The sequence below is a fragment of the Centroberyx gerrardi genome, chromosome 10, assembly GCF_048128805.1.
Source record: "Centroberyx gerrardi isolate f3 chromosome 10, fCenGer3.hap1.cur.20231027, whole genome shotgun sequence".
Taxonomy (NCBI): Eukaryota; Metazoa; Chordata; class Actinopteri; order Beryciformes; family Berycidae; genus Centroberyx; species Centroberyx gerrardi.
Window position 1 is genome coordinate 30,402,515 of NC_136006.1, and position 14,722 is coordinate 30,417,236.

The 14,722-nt window shown below is 41.4% G+C and overlaps 1 protein-coding gene across 1 annotated transcript in view; it reads left to right on the plus strand.

Annotated features, from left to right (window-relative positions):
* Nucleotides 1-14,722, plus strand: part of arhgap15 (Rho GTPase activating protein 15) — a 45,865-nt gene that overhangs the window by 5,304 nt on the left and 25,839 nt on the right. The window contains exons 4-7 of the mRNA XM_071914583.2: nucleotides 80-229; nucleotides 2,111-2,200; nucleotides 12,672-12,770; nucleotides 13,322-13,466. Coding sequence (XP_071770684.1) covers nucleotides 80-229; nucleotides 2,111-2,200; nucleotides 12,672-12,770; nucleotides 13,322-13,466 — 484 coding nt within the window. The remainder of the gene's footprint in view (nucleotides 1-79; nucleotides 230-2,110; nucleotides 2,201-12,671; nucleotides 12,771-13,321; nucleotides 13,467-14,722) is intronic.

Consider the following 14,722-nt stretch of genomic DNA (forward strand, 5'->3'; position numbering starts at 1 on the left):
CTCTAATGTTGACTATTTCTGTTATTTTGATATTGATTTTGTTGATGATATTTTCCCCCTGTATCATCCCGACTTTCAGGCCGAACTGAAAGGTGAATATTTGAATAAAGCCAAAATATCGGAAGGTGGCAAGAAGCAGAGGAAAAACTGGACTTCCACATGGGTAGTCTTGGATACAGATCAGCTTCTGTTTTATAAAGAGAGCAAGCAAGAGGCTGTAACAAATTTGGTATGTAAATGCATATGTTTCCTCTCTGTCTCTCTCTTTCCATCCCTTTGTTTCTGTCTCTTATTCTCCCTCTCTGTCTCTCTCTCTCGCTCTCTCGCTCACACATCACACATCACACACACGCAGCCACACAGCTCCGGAGTGTGTTCAGGGGTAAAAAAGTGACTGTAAAGTTCGAAGTGACACCAATAGTGAGAGTTGGACACCATTACCAGCAGACTATAAGAGGGCCAGCGTTCAATTATGGCCTCATATCAACCTTCAGAGGGCTTGCCTATTAGCATTAAGAGTGCAAATGTTGAGTGAACGCACACTGTGTGCATTTTAATTTGATGCCAGAAATGAACCGTTTTCTTTTCATTTTCATATTTTTCAAACTGGCAAATTAACTTTGGCTTTGATCCCGAGGACTGGAGCTCACCCCATCAGAAAGCAATGAGGAACTGTTTACCCCCTCCTGGAGACCGCCGTGCACGAGCGTGTGTGTGTGTGTGCGTGCGTGCTTTTCTTCTGAGTGTGTACATGTCTGCCTATCTACATGTTTGCGCGCCATATGTGTGAATATACACACGCGCGTGTGTGTGTGTTTGTCAGGCGGTGTGTTTTTGACTTTAATCCACCCTGCCCTGATGTGGCTCTGACGTGCATATAGAGAGGAAGAGAGAGAGAGGGAGCGAGAGAGAGAGAGAGAGAGAGAGACAAACACAGAAAAAGACAGAAAGTGGTGACTGGTGGAGAGGGGGAGTATTGGAAAGGGGAGGGCTGTCTCTAAAATGAGCTTGCCATGGTTTTTAATGAAGCTCCGAGGACTTAATCAAAGCCCTCTCCCTTACTGAGCCCCATGAGTGTCGGGTCTGTCAGACTCTCTCTGTCCAATAGTTCATTATTTGAGAACGACATTTTGAGGCTGGGTTACAGATTGAAGTATCTGGGCCCTTTTTTCCGATGGAAATCATCGACTCGTTCCCTTCGCTTTGATGATGGCGAGTTGGTGAATTTAGACAGTTTACCTACAATGTCACATCTGTACTGTTTGGGTCTGAACTCACCTGCATTGCATAGTACACACATGAAGTGTAGATTATGTAGTATTATTCAAATAAATCTATCGCTTTTGTCTAGTATATAAACTCCTATTTACACGATTAAGTATGGCTTTTCACATCTAGCACTGATTCTTTTTACACTACAAGCTACAAATCTCTTCAAAGTCAAGCCACTATTTTCACCGGTGTAAATATGTCCAATATATGTATTAGAGATATATATTAAATTCCCTGTTTTGGATAACTTTTTGACTGACACCAAGAAATCAATGATATTGTTTTACAAGATCCCTCCATATGAAATGACATGCTTACATAATCTTAATTCTCTCTTTTTTTTCATCCTCGAGAAAATGTTCTTGTCTCGAAACGGTTCGAATTTGCTGAGACCACAGTAAAGGGCAATAATATCTAAATGGACCGCTGTGCCTTTTACTTTGATTAGTTATTGCATGAAAAGCAGTATTTTTTTTCAAAATCACATTTCCCTCTGACTGAAAACAAAGTCGTCCGCATTGTGCCGCGGTTACACACAGCAGTTTTAATTGCTGGAGAAATGATACTGGGCATATTGAAAATACACTAAACTCTAATTCTCATTTGACCAAAAGATAGAAAAATAAAAAAGCATGAGAGCAAAGCAGAAATAAATTGGTCCTCTATTATTGGATTACATTATTGCACTCGCTCTATTATTGCAATTTTACTTTGTTCAAACCTGGTGAGCGTCGTTTTGCTCGAAAGATGTTGTGAATATGCTTTTTTCGTAAATGACTGTTAGGTGTAACTGTGGTGTTTTTTTCCCCCTCTGACCTTCTCCCCGCTCTGTATTTAGAAACCTGGATGCAAGGCAGATGGAGTGGACCTATGTGGGGCAGTTGTCGAGTGGACAACCGAGAAGTCCAGCAGAAAGAATGTGTTTCAAGTAAGACAGATGTACTCAAGCCTCAGGATGTACTGGGTTATATCCGCTTACACCACATATTTCATAGTAGGGTTAGACTGAAATGGGTTTTTGAAGGCTGATATTTTTGTATTGAAGCTACCGAAAGAGAATATTTTCTGCTGATATTGAATATTGTTAATTTTTTTTTCATTTTAGTGCCAAAAAATGCCAAGTATTCAGTGTTTGATGCATCATTTTATTCTTGTCAGGGTGGAAAAGCCTCTGAAGCAGCTAAAACTCACTGTTGAACACTAAAACTCTCCATTGAAACACAAACAAATGAAATTATTTTAGGGTTACCAGTGAACCCACAACACCTATTCAATGGTAGGGAAACTCTGGGATACACTAGGCCTTTAAATGAAGAATTTATTTACAAAAAACGTAATTGAACAATTAAATGAAAAACTAAAATGTGCAAAGAAAGTAAAATGCTGTAGATTTTACAGACTTTTTACAGAACCTCCATCATATCAGAGGTGGATGACACTGACAGGGCAATATCTGATATTTAATAAAAAACTAATATCGGCCTCATATATTGGCAAATCAATATCAGTCTAACCCTACTTCATACCAGAAGCTATACAACAGAAGTAAAGATAAAATGTATGCATCTTAATTTCAACACATCATCTCTACATATCAGTCTGAGCATATGTTGCAGTGATTGGTTAATTCTACTGGTAATACATTAGAATTTCTACTAAACAGTATATGTGGTGTGAGCTTTGAGCCATGGCCCTGTGTCACTGCAGGCTGTGTGAACTGTCTTTGCTGGTCTGAGAGTGAAAGCTGGGTGTTTTGGGCGGGACCGTCTTTGGAATCCACGTCCTCCGTTGTCCTGAAGATCTAAGCAGCTTATAAACTGTTTTCAACTTCTTAAGATCATATTTGATATTTTTCCGAGGGCTTTGTCTTTGCGTTAACCACCTGTTCTGCGAAGAATTTTCATTTTATTTGTATTTAAAGGTGACGCTGGGACATCTTCGCATTTTGCACATCCGCATAAATCCTATTTTTGTACGAATTAGACTCGCAGACCCGCACAGTGGTACTTCTTATTGCCTTTTGAAGATAATCTTTTGATAAAGGCTTAAAGCCAGGAAAGCAAACTGATGATCAATTCATCGGCGGAGCAAGTTTTCATGAGAAAACACAGTGATATCCGGGAGAAAGGGGAAGAGGATGAGAGCAGATTTCCAGATCTCATCAAACGCTTAAGACACTTCATCGCGGCAGAGTGCTACTCTTCTGCACAGCATTTCAGCTCTGAAATCTTAATGCAGGGAAGATTAAAACGGGAATTACAACATAATCTTAAATAATCCAAGTGCTGTGGACAGAGAAGTGCTTGTAATGTCGACGCAAAGCTATTCTGAGGTCTGACAACATTGTCAATCAACACCAGGATTAAAGTTAAAATTAGCATGGAAAGTTCCTGTTAATTTTTGCCCCGTCCCAAAGAGTGATTCATAATCTAAGAAATACCTCTGGAAGATATGGAGCTCAGATAGACAGATGTGATTAAAAACATAATGGCATTATTTTTATACCCAGTTAGGTCACAATTTCCCATGCCACAGACGATCAGAGTGATTCTTGTTTCTTCTTAGCTGTTTCAAAGAGGACACCAGTATAATTGCTCCTTTAAACCACATAATCTGAAGGCTGGGTTTACATAGTCAATGTGTTTTACAAGCGTTGCTAAAGGCCATTTCAACTTTGATAGGAACTTTGATAGAATGACTTCAAATTTATGAAATGAACGAAATAATGCAAAGTGTTTATTTTCAAATTCAGTACCTGTTCGGTGTCATCTGAACATAATAACCCCAAAATGTAAATCATTGCTTGCTTCTAGGGATGGACAATTCCAAATTTTTTGGAGTCGATTCAGACTCTGACTCCTTGTAATGGAATTGATGGAATCAATACAAAATTTGAAGTTGTACAACAGGACTAATTTATTACATTACCACAAAATGGTATAAAACTTGGTACAAATGTTCTAGAAAGTCTGGTTACCTCAACGAGTTTTGTGGCAACTGTCCAATTGATGAATTAATTAATTACAAATTTGTTTAAATTAAACAGTTTCTTTGATTCCAGAGTTTGAGTCGAGATCGCAACAGGAGTCGACTATATTTTCGTTTATTAGTAGAATCGACGTGATGGAATCGAGAATCGACTCTCCATCCCTACTTGCGTCCATTGGGGAAAATGTGTTGACTAAATGAACTTTAAATGTTCAAATAAGATAAAGCGCTTCTTCTCAATAGGAAGCACACTGACATCGGATCGGAATAATGGTTGTTTTTTTCCACCCTGCTCTCCCAATTGATATTATTCCCTCCATTCCAGTAAAGCGAGCTTCCTCCCTGGACATTGTTGTCATTGACAGACTGGCGAGCCGAAGCCAAAGTTCACGACCCGGACCGGCGCTGCGCCTCTCGGCCTGTGTCCACTTTCTAAGACCTCCGCCGCTCGACAGCTGTTTTTCCCAGCGCTCGCTCCTCGGATGAGCCGCGCCAGCAGGCTGCAGCGGAAGACCTGCTCTTCCTGCAGGAAGTTATGGCTAAAAAGGATAGAGGAGCGAGCTGAAACCAACCTCTTCGGGCGATCGTCTCCTCGAAAAAGAGAGCCTTCTCTTCTATATGCAGAAAGTTGAAAGTTGGGGGGGGTTTCAATCAATTTATGAGGGTCCGCTCAGTAGGGATTAACATAGCTGTGGTCTGCTGGAGGGGGGTTGGAGTGTGAGTTAAAGTGTTTGGAAATGTTGACAAAAATTGGCGGGCTGAAAAAGCGGTATTCCCGCTTGCTTTGTTTTGTAATGCAGGTTTCACGGCAAATGCAGGAAGATGTTTAAGAAGTTTATTTAATCATCTTCTATCATTGTGGATGAATGACACACAGTTCCTCCAGTATTCCACAAGCAGGGCGAAAGGGGCAGATAGGAACGAGGGGAGGATGTCGCTGGGGCTATTGTCGCCGCCTCGCAGTATTTACTCAGCTGCGCTGCCTTTCTTCGTGACACTTTCCTCGCCCTTCCTTTGACTCATCAATATCATAATCCCTGTCGATGGCTGCGCATTGTTCTATAGTAAGTGCTATGTTGGAGCCGGTTGTGTTTTTTTCTTCAAGGTTCATCCACGCTCAAAGATAAAAACTCTCGCAAAGGTTCCTCGAAACAATGCGAGGTTCCTGTCCACGGTGTCCTTTATCAAGCTATCAGTGACACCAATGGCTGACGCAGTGAAATGCATACCTTCCAGCAGCGCAGGGAAAGGGTTCTGCTCTGTGTATTAAGACTCTTGACACCTGGGGGACCCCCAGATCTTGTGGCACACTCGCGGAAAGAATGCTAACGCAAACAAAGATAGAAACGAGAGCAGTGTGGCAAAAAGGTCAGTGATTGTGACAGAGCTGAGAGTAGGTCATTGTTACTCCCATATGGCTCTCAGGTTCCCGATAAGAAAAATGTTTTCCTGCAAAAAAAAAGAGAGAGAGAGAGACAGTGTTGCTACCCATCAGTGTAGCCGGCTGATGGTTATACAAAAATATGCTCCATATACTACACAGTATATTTGTTTTGGAAAACTTCAAATGGAATGGCAGACAGTCACGATAGCGTGGAGGGCAATACATAATATTTTCAATTCATTTCTTACCATCCTCGGCATTGATTAAAGGCGATCTCCTCTGAGACAGACTAAAGGCTCAAAACGCTTCCCTTGAGGCTAATAAAACTTGAGATTTCTTTGACATTGCTCAAATAATGAAAAGAAGCACAACTTTGAATAAGTGGTCATGCATTTTTCATGCATTTCTGAATATCTAAGTGCGTGTCTGGCTTGAGTGAGTTAAAAGCAAATAACAAAAGGAGAAAAAGTCCAAATTGCCGCCAACCCCCCCCCCCCCCCCCCCCCACCTCCCTAGAAGTAAAGAGAGACAAAAGTAATGTGTCAAAGGCGTCTGGTTTTATCAACTGGCCACTGCGACAAAGACGTCAACACTTGCATCCCTCTCTCATCATTAATTGATTCTTTTGAGTTTTGGGCGACGCTCGCTGTGAGCTCCTTGTACCCTTTCTGCTTTGACAAACAGAGCTCCCTTACAGTCGCAATCTGGAAAAACAGACTCCAAAACAACAAGCGAGAGGACCGAAACAACTAAAAGATGATGAAACGGAGCCCGAGGCTAGAAAATAATGAGTCCACTTCAGTTGAGGAGCCCTAACCTGCCACCACTCTCAAAAAAAACCCCCACATCGCTTTGTCTTGGACTAATCACAAGAAAGTTTAATATTCCTTCCAAAAGACCTACGCCACCTCACGGATGCGTCTCTCCGCAGTGTGTTAAAGGTGAATTACGCTCGCAGCATTTCAGCCAAATGTTCGGAGGAGGGCTCGGGCTCCGGGGTCGGCGCGGTTTGCTGAACTCTGTTTTCCGAATGAGGTCGATGTTTTTTGAAGTTCACGCTGATGAGGAGGTTCTTGAATATAAAACTGTGTTTATGGTATCCTCTGACACCGTAAACACAGAATACCCAGCACCTTTCCGTGACCGCGAATTCTTCCAAGAGCCTATAATTGGAATTAGTGTCAGTTATTTCTAACTGCGATTTGGAAGATAAACTTGTGATGAATGGTTAGAAATGACTTAGACGTAGCTGAGCAAGATAGGAGATAGGAAGAGCAGGTTGGAACTAGTTTGCGGTAGCAGAGTGCAGTAAGTGTCCTGTGTGAACTCGCTCCTGCCACCCTGATCCCAGGATGTAATCGTCCAAAGCCGCTGACCTGAGTACTTTAATGCCATCCGTCTTAAGCGAACGGTGCTTGATTGCTTCCTGATGACTCGCCGTGATTACAGTTGCGAGTAAGAGTGGCTTCATCCCAAAACACATACCGCTCGGAGAAAAAGTTGCCTCTGACCCAAATAGATCAAAACCAGTGTATGGCTTAATAACCGTGCTCAAATGTCAAAATATCTTCCTTTCCATTCACCTCGAGAAAAATCGACGGCATATTATAGCAACTGCACGTCTCTGTGGTGTCTAAAGCGCTATCATAGCTGGCGTCTTATATTCTACCTCATGGGCATGCACTCAGAATGATATGTTCAACAGTGACGCTGTGATAAGTGTTATGGCTAATTGGCCCAGGAGGGTTGCTAAACCCCGGCTGTCTGAAACTGGGTTGTAACTGTATATTGCTGCACATCAATCACTTCCCATCGTCACAGTAATATGTTGTGTTAACTCTAGAGGGTCGCAGAGCCAGACGGGCGAGTAGATGTGTTCTGGTCTTCCAACATGATGTCCTAGGTATGTTCACAGCAGAGTGAGATGGCTTCATTGTGGTCCTTTCCCGCTGGATTTTTTGTGAATCTGTGAGTTACGGAGGCAACATTTCCCCAACGTACCACAGGAAGGGAACAAGCAGGGAATTTGTGATAAGCTGTGATGTATTTGTTTCGGTGAAACATAATACAAAAGCCTAATTTGCCAATATTGGCATGAATAATAACCATATTTGTCTAGCACTTATCTTAACAAAGATACAGAGTGCTTCACAAAGAGCAAAGTAAAAGTTATAACAGTAAAAGTTCAAACAAAGTAAAACCATTTAAAACAAAATTAGAACTAATTAGAACGCTGGATCCCTGCATGAAGGCCTGCTGATTGATTGATTGATTGAATTTATTATGGGTAAAAAAAACAAAAAAATCAAACATGTTAAAGAATGTTACATTGAACCCAGAGGATGGCGCATGAACGTGTTACACAAAACAACTTATTTCCAATATGGTCCTCGAGGGAAGACAAATAACACATAACTATACAGGACATTAAAAAACACACAAAAAATTAGAAGGCACTATGTCCAGCACACAATACTACATTAAACAAACATTGAGCAGACATGCATAATAATCCAAAAAGAGTAGCTGTTCTAATGTCCAGCCAAAGCTTTTAATTGGAAGAGATGCTCATCATCCACTCTTTGACTTTGCTTCCCTACCAAATGAACTACAACACCGGTGTGGCTGCCTGAGAAACGTATAGTTCATATATCTCTGTATCCCACAGCTCTATATGCACAGTGGGGTGTTTTGAAATTTTTGTGTGACCTTTTGATGAAATACGCAGGTTCCCTATGTGTCATCCTATCAGCTGGTCTTCACTCACTCACGCAATCAACCAACCATCAGATTGTTAGAGAAAAAAAGCTTTATCTTGTACAGTTTAATCGTGTTCTGTCATTCTGGATTGCTATTCTCTTGGGGGGGAGCGAGGAAAAAGTAAACATCAGCCGCACTGCATTATATTGATACTGTTTGTGTGTCGGCTCATGTTACCTTTCTAATGTCATAAGATAATTCCTCTCTGGAGACTCCCAAACAGGGAGTTAATCTCTTGAAATGACAGTCTCCGCTCGGTCCCGGAGCAGAGAAAAGGTATTTGTGTTGTGGCCTTTACTCTTCAAAGCTGCTTACATTGAAGTGGGCATTAATTTGGTTCTTGAGAGAAACAGTGAAAGCACAGTATGTTAATCGCCAAAACGGTGGACGGATTTAGACGTCCGACAGCAGATTGCCTCGGAGATTACAACTTCGAAATGAACTTCTCCTCATAAAAACGCAAGCCTTTATTCTGGATCAACATGCACAGGACTGCGTTTAATGGTTCTACCTTTATCTGGAGCCGTGTTCGAATTCACAAAAGATCAAGAGGAGCGACCGAGAGGAAAGGGAGTTTGTGAATTGTAAATTAAGGATACTTTACATATTGTACAAATGATGGCAAAAGTGAACATCACAAACATTGCCCCGGCCTTAGAATTAACATTCTTCTCAGGGCAAACCTGACGAAACACCAGCACTTAGATACTCGCTTCTTTCTGCTGTGAGTCTAAGAACTTTTTTTTTTTTTTTTTTAATCTCTGTGAACCATATCATCGCAGTTTGACACATTCACAGATATTTTGTTGCAAATTGGAAATAATTAACTTGGCAAAGTAGAATGCTTCAACGTTGCATTGTTCCTTTATGAAGAACTGTAATTAATGTTTAATTTAAGAGCCAAATGCAAATGTATAAAGGCACAAATGGCACTCTCCGCTCTGCACCACTGTGCATATTTAAATATTAATGGCTCCAGTCAAAATAAGGCCCAGACATTCAACATCCTCTTTATTAAGAAATGTGATGAAAAAAAAAGATTTATTTCATATTCTTTTTCATTTTTCCAAATGCAAAACAGTACTTTGTGCTGGTTACTGTAACTTCATTTCACTTTGCAGAGATACACACAAAACTTTTGACTGGAATTTTTTGTTTTATCTTTTCCGTTTTCGGCGGTGTGAGTGGAATGAATAGAAACCATACTATACCCTGCTCTCCATCTGTGGATGGAGCAATTTAAATGTACTTTACTTAGACACTGGATGTGCTTTTGTGTTTTGGTTATACACACTTGGGAGTCGTAATGTCTGCTACCGAGCCAGCCAATGAAAACAACGTGATCTTGTTAATTCCTTGTCTGTTTGTTCAATGCCTGGGATCAAATATTCACATTTATTTCTATTTGTCTTCATGTATCGTGTGTTTTTCTTTCACTGGAGACCTAGGTACCACAGTTTGGTTAGTATCACCGCCTATGCTGTTGCCTCCCATTTGGACGAGGCGATTGAGAGGCCTGCAGGGGATCTATTTGCTTTCATGCACATTAGCATCTCCCCAGCAAACATTTGCCTGAGAATGACCGCGCTAATTAAAATCACAAACTGCGGTTCAAGAGGCCCGCGCGCGTCAGGATTAACATCAAGGCGAATTACCGAGTTTGCGACCGAACCTACAGCTCAATACGAGCTTGACATGAGAGGCGGCGCGCCACACACTGTACCTTTGTGCACGGCGAGATTAGGACAGCTGACATCAGGACTCGAGGCTGGATGTGGCCGCATTTAGTTGAAAGAGCTTATCTCCATTTTTCATTAACCGAATGAATAGACACGGAGAGTCCGCTGTCATCTCTTCAGGCTGCCTCTGATAATCTTTAATGCATCTTTGACCATACCGCTCCTAAAGAAAATGTTTGATATATTTTTTAAGTAGTTTGCACTCGCTTTTTGATTAAACTTCAGAAGGACGACGACTCCTTATCGGGGAGTCAGATAGACTTTGGCATGTAAAGCCTGACATTTCAATGGAGCACTTCTGTTTCCGAGATGACAGCAGAAGAAAGGGCGAGGAAATGTTCAGGATGCATTTCTGCGTGGCTATCCGGCAGAATGCATGATAAATCCACCATGCTCTTAAACCCCAGTGCGATGAGGATTTCAGCACTACTTCGATGTCGAGGCTATGGATCTCAAGATAACAAGTTGCAGGGACATCTTCAAGAGATGTGGCTTTCTTCAAGGCCCAGATTTAGGGATGAATTTATGCATATGCCCTATTTACATCAGGGGATAATTGTATGAAAATCATGTTAAATAGTTTTGTTGTCATATGTAATAGAGGGGATTGTGTCGACATTGTTGGACTATGGCTCGATCTCCTTCCGTTCGTTCTTTCGCTCAACTGTCAGTCACGTGATATTTCAAGCTCTCCTGATCGGAATTTGACAAACCTTGGCGGAATGATGCATCTCACCACTCTGTTATGGCATTTTCAAAATTACACTGATTAGCTCAAGGGGGCGCCACATCGTCTGTTTGTTTATTCGGCCACGTTTATTCGTCCACCTGATCAGACTTTGAAGAAACTTGGGGAAACGCATATTCAAAATGACATTGATTGGCCCAATTACAGGTCAAAACAAGGCTGCATATTTGTTACTGATTGGCCCAGAGAGAGATGGTATTATTTGTGAGTTTTGTGATGTTCGCTGCTGCCAAACGAAAAGAAAAGACTACGATTTTAGGTTGCACTTGCAATCATTCTTGAGCAATGAGAGGTGAAGAATGGCAGGATGAAACATACATAGATTCATCCCAGTTGAAGGTAGCTCAGGCTCCGGTGGGAGACGAGAAAGAGCTCACTGTGTCCACCATGCAAGATTCATAAGAGGAACAGACTGTAACTTATGCAAAATTAATGCGAAGACATCTAACTGAGGTTATGAAACGACCTAACCAAGTCCATCATGGCCCTGTTAATCAGAGAGAGGAGATTTGATATAAATACAGCATATATGGCTTGGTATGATTAGAATTCATCGGTTTCACCGGCCCCGTTTTTGCATTTTCCTTCATAGCCGTGTATTTCTCACAAGCGAATAGATCTAAAGGTTTGATATGTATTGCAAGGACTTCTGAATGCACCAGTCTCTTCATAACCTGTCCCCCACAATGCAGTGTGAGTGTGTAGACCCTATTACTGACACATCCTGGGGCAGCCTCCAGGAAAAACAATGTTCCAGAGCAAACATGCTTGTTCAGATGCTCGTAACCCAAGAAGAGAGGGATCACAAACACACTCTGACAAGGATTCCGCCCGTAACCATTCCCCCTTTTTAGATCTGCCATCACAAAAGGATGCTGCTTAACTGCTCCTGACGCTTTGTAATGAAGTCAGAAAAGTCAGCCTCCCAAACAGTCAGAAACTTTGAAGGTCTATGTAGGGTAACCGGATCGCACGAGTGGAATATCGGGACAGGAGGATGTGGGAAGCCACTCCCTAAGGCTACGGCTGACTCGGCGAGCACGTCGGTTGATAAAATATGAAATTTTCCTCCTCAGAATTCATTAAAAGGTTTTGTGTGACATAAAGAATTACGGTCCGGTCCGGTTTTTCACACCGGATTAAGATGATTTCCCCAAATAAAAGGGAAAAGGTTATGTGGATCCTGAACTCCTCACACTGCTGAGGAATTACCTCCTTGAAGGAACGGACGAGCGTTATCGTTTCTTATTATTAAAATAGTTCAATAAAAATGCTGCCGGTCTATTCCACATGAAATATTATGCGGTTACTTTGATGTTATTTTTGCCTCTTTCTGGTGCAGTGTGGGCTCTTATCAGTGTAATTTCAACCGCACTTGACAATGCTGACCTTGATGTCATGCTTTCTCAAAGACTTTCACTAACTACGGTTATTGTATTTGACGGCGCCAAACGCTGTTACAGCACCATTGGAGAGATGCAGAACGGGCCCAATATTAAGATGACAAGTATCACGCTAATTGTGTTTTCCCCTCTGAGGAGACAGTCTGTGTTTGTCTCTTCTTTCTTGGCACAGACGCCTGCGAAACGTGAGCTTCTTGTCACACGCAGCAAGCGGCAGGGATAAGGTTTCCTGATGTTCGGATGACGCTCATGTCTGCAAACACCATGCGGATCTGCTCATATTCATTACAGTGACCTTAAACACTCCTGTGCGATGATATGATTTATATAGAAATGATATTAAAATGTGTAGTAATTTTCTAATTCGTCTATTACAGATCACAACAAACACAGGGAGTGAATACCTCCTCCAAGCCGACAGCTACCCCACAATTTGCAAATGGTACGACGCTATTAAAAAGACAATCAGTTCTTCGGTAAGCACTCTTCTTACATACTATTCATCTTGTTCTGTGTGAGCTGCTATTATCTTATTAGTGCTATGATTAACCTGAGTGTCTGTATGAAACATTCCTTTAAAAGCAAATTATTAAATCATGAACTACTAAGTCAAACGATATTATGTACAGATAATTACGGTGGCGGTGTATGTATGTTGTTGGTTTTTAGTGATGGGATGATATATCGAAATTCAATATATCGCAATACAAAAATGTGACGATACGTATCATGGGGCAGAAAAATGAATCGCAATATTAGCTCCATTTTATTCTGCTGTAGTAATCACAAATGAGATTTCACAAGCTCTCCATCCAAATTATATTATTTGCACTTTGTAATGACATTTTTAAATTGTTGTTTACATTCTAGCAAGCCAATGCCATCGCTAGAAAGATTTGTGGCTCAGAAATAAACAGAATTCTGCACAGTCAGATTTTATCGTGCGATATATTGTCCCATCCCTAGCAGTTATGCAATCAGTAAGCTTTGTGACTGTGGAAGGTCGTGCGATCCTCTTCCTCTGTAGGATGGAGGGTTTTCTCCCAGCAAGCCAGGGCTCCGGAGGTCAAACAGCACAGAGTACCTGCCGAGACATGGCGGCTCCCTGCCCGGGTACGGATCCGCCTCCCCCAGCTCAAAGCAATGCAACCCTGGACATCGACGCTCCATCAGTAAGTAGCCAGTCCCAAGCAGGGTTTCACCAATATGAGTTCTGAAGGCCAATACTGATACTCTTGTGTTAAAGCTGCCAGTAGGTGATATTTCGCTCCGCTATTTAATATCTTTAAAATTGGCATAGATCAAAGTGTGCGGAAGTTCCATTCTTTATTCTGAGGATTGAGCAATTAAATGAAAAAAATAAAATCTGGAAATATAATATTTCATTGCAGGTTTTACAGACTGTTTCTATGGACGACACTGACTGGCCAATATCTGATATTTAAATATCGGCCCCATATATCAGAATGCGGCAGTAGTCAACAATAAATATTCAATAACATCCAAAATGGCCACCGCAGGGTCCATAGACCAATCAGATGCCAGTGTTTCCATAGTGTTGTTTTTAAAATGCATTTCACTTGCAAGCTACCTGGGTTGCAATATGTGTTCTCAACCGCATGGAAAGTTATTAGTTTTCCAATATGTGAAGAAGAATGACTTATCGTGCATTCTGCATATGTATTTGTCTCCTGCTGAAGTGATTTGGTGTGACGGATTTCCTTGATGTTTTGTGGCACTTTTTCTGTTTTGCAAATACGTGGCCAAAATGTGCGGCGACTGTTGATTTCAATTAGGAATCGGGCAGAGGAACCATGACACAAGAACATGCTAATTAGAATTATGTCAGCATATGTCAAGTAGCAATTATGGTAATCCCTGTCAATGGTTCAAATCAATCTTGTCACCTTTGGCGTAGCACGAGGAATATTATTGCCGTTGAATGATCATATTAAAATCCTAATTAGAGACGAGGGACATGGAGGCGAAGATCCAGTCTCTTATTGTTATCTTTAGCCTCTGCCTTTGGTTCTGGCGACATTCTCCTCAATGCAAAGACATGAGAACGGCGCATTATCCAAGCAGAAGAATTTCACTTTGCCTTTTACTTAAGTAGTACACATCAGTCTGAATGCATTTATGAATACAACAATAGAAAACAACTCAGATGACATCATGATACCAAGTGCAATTGACAAAATCCAGTCAAATGTGAGCATGCTGCAGTATTAGATCAGATGTATTCTTATCTTAGGGTCACTTTACTGGAACAGCTTCCCTCTTCTAGAGCAAGGAGGAAAAGTGTTTCTTTGATTTCAGCGCTATCCTATAGAAAAAAATAGGTCAGCCTCATTCATTTGGGAGGAGCAATGTTCATTTTTATTAAAATGACAAGCAGGCCCGGTCTTTTCAAAAACAGTTGGGAATT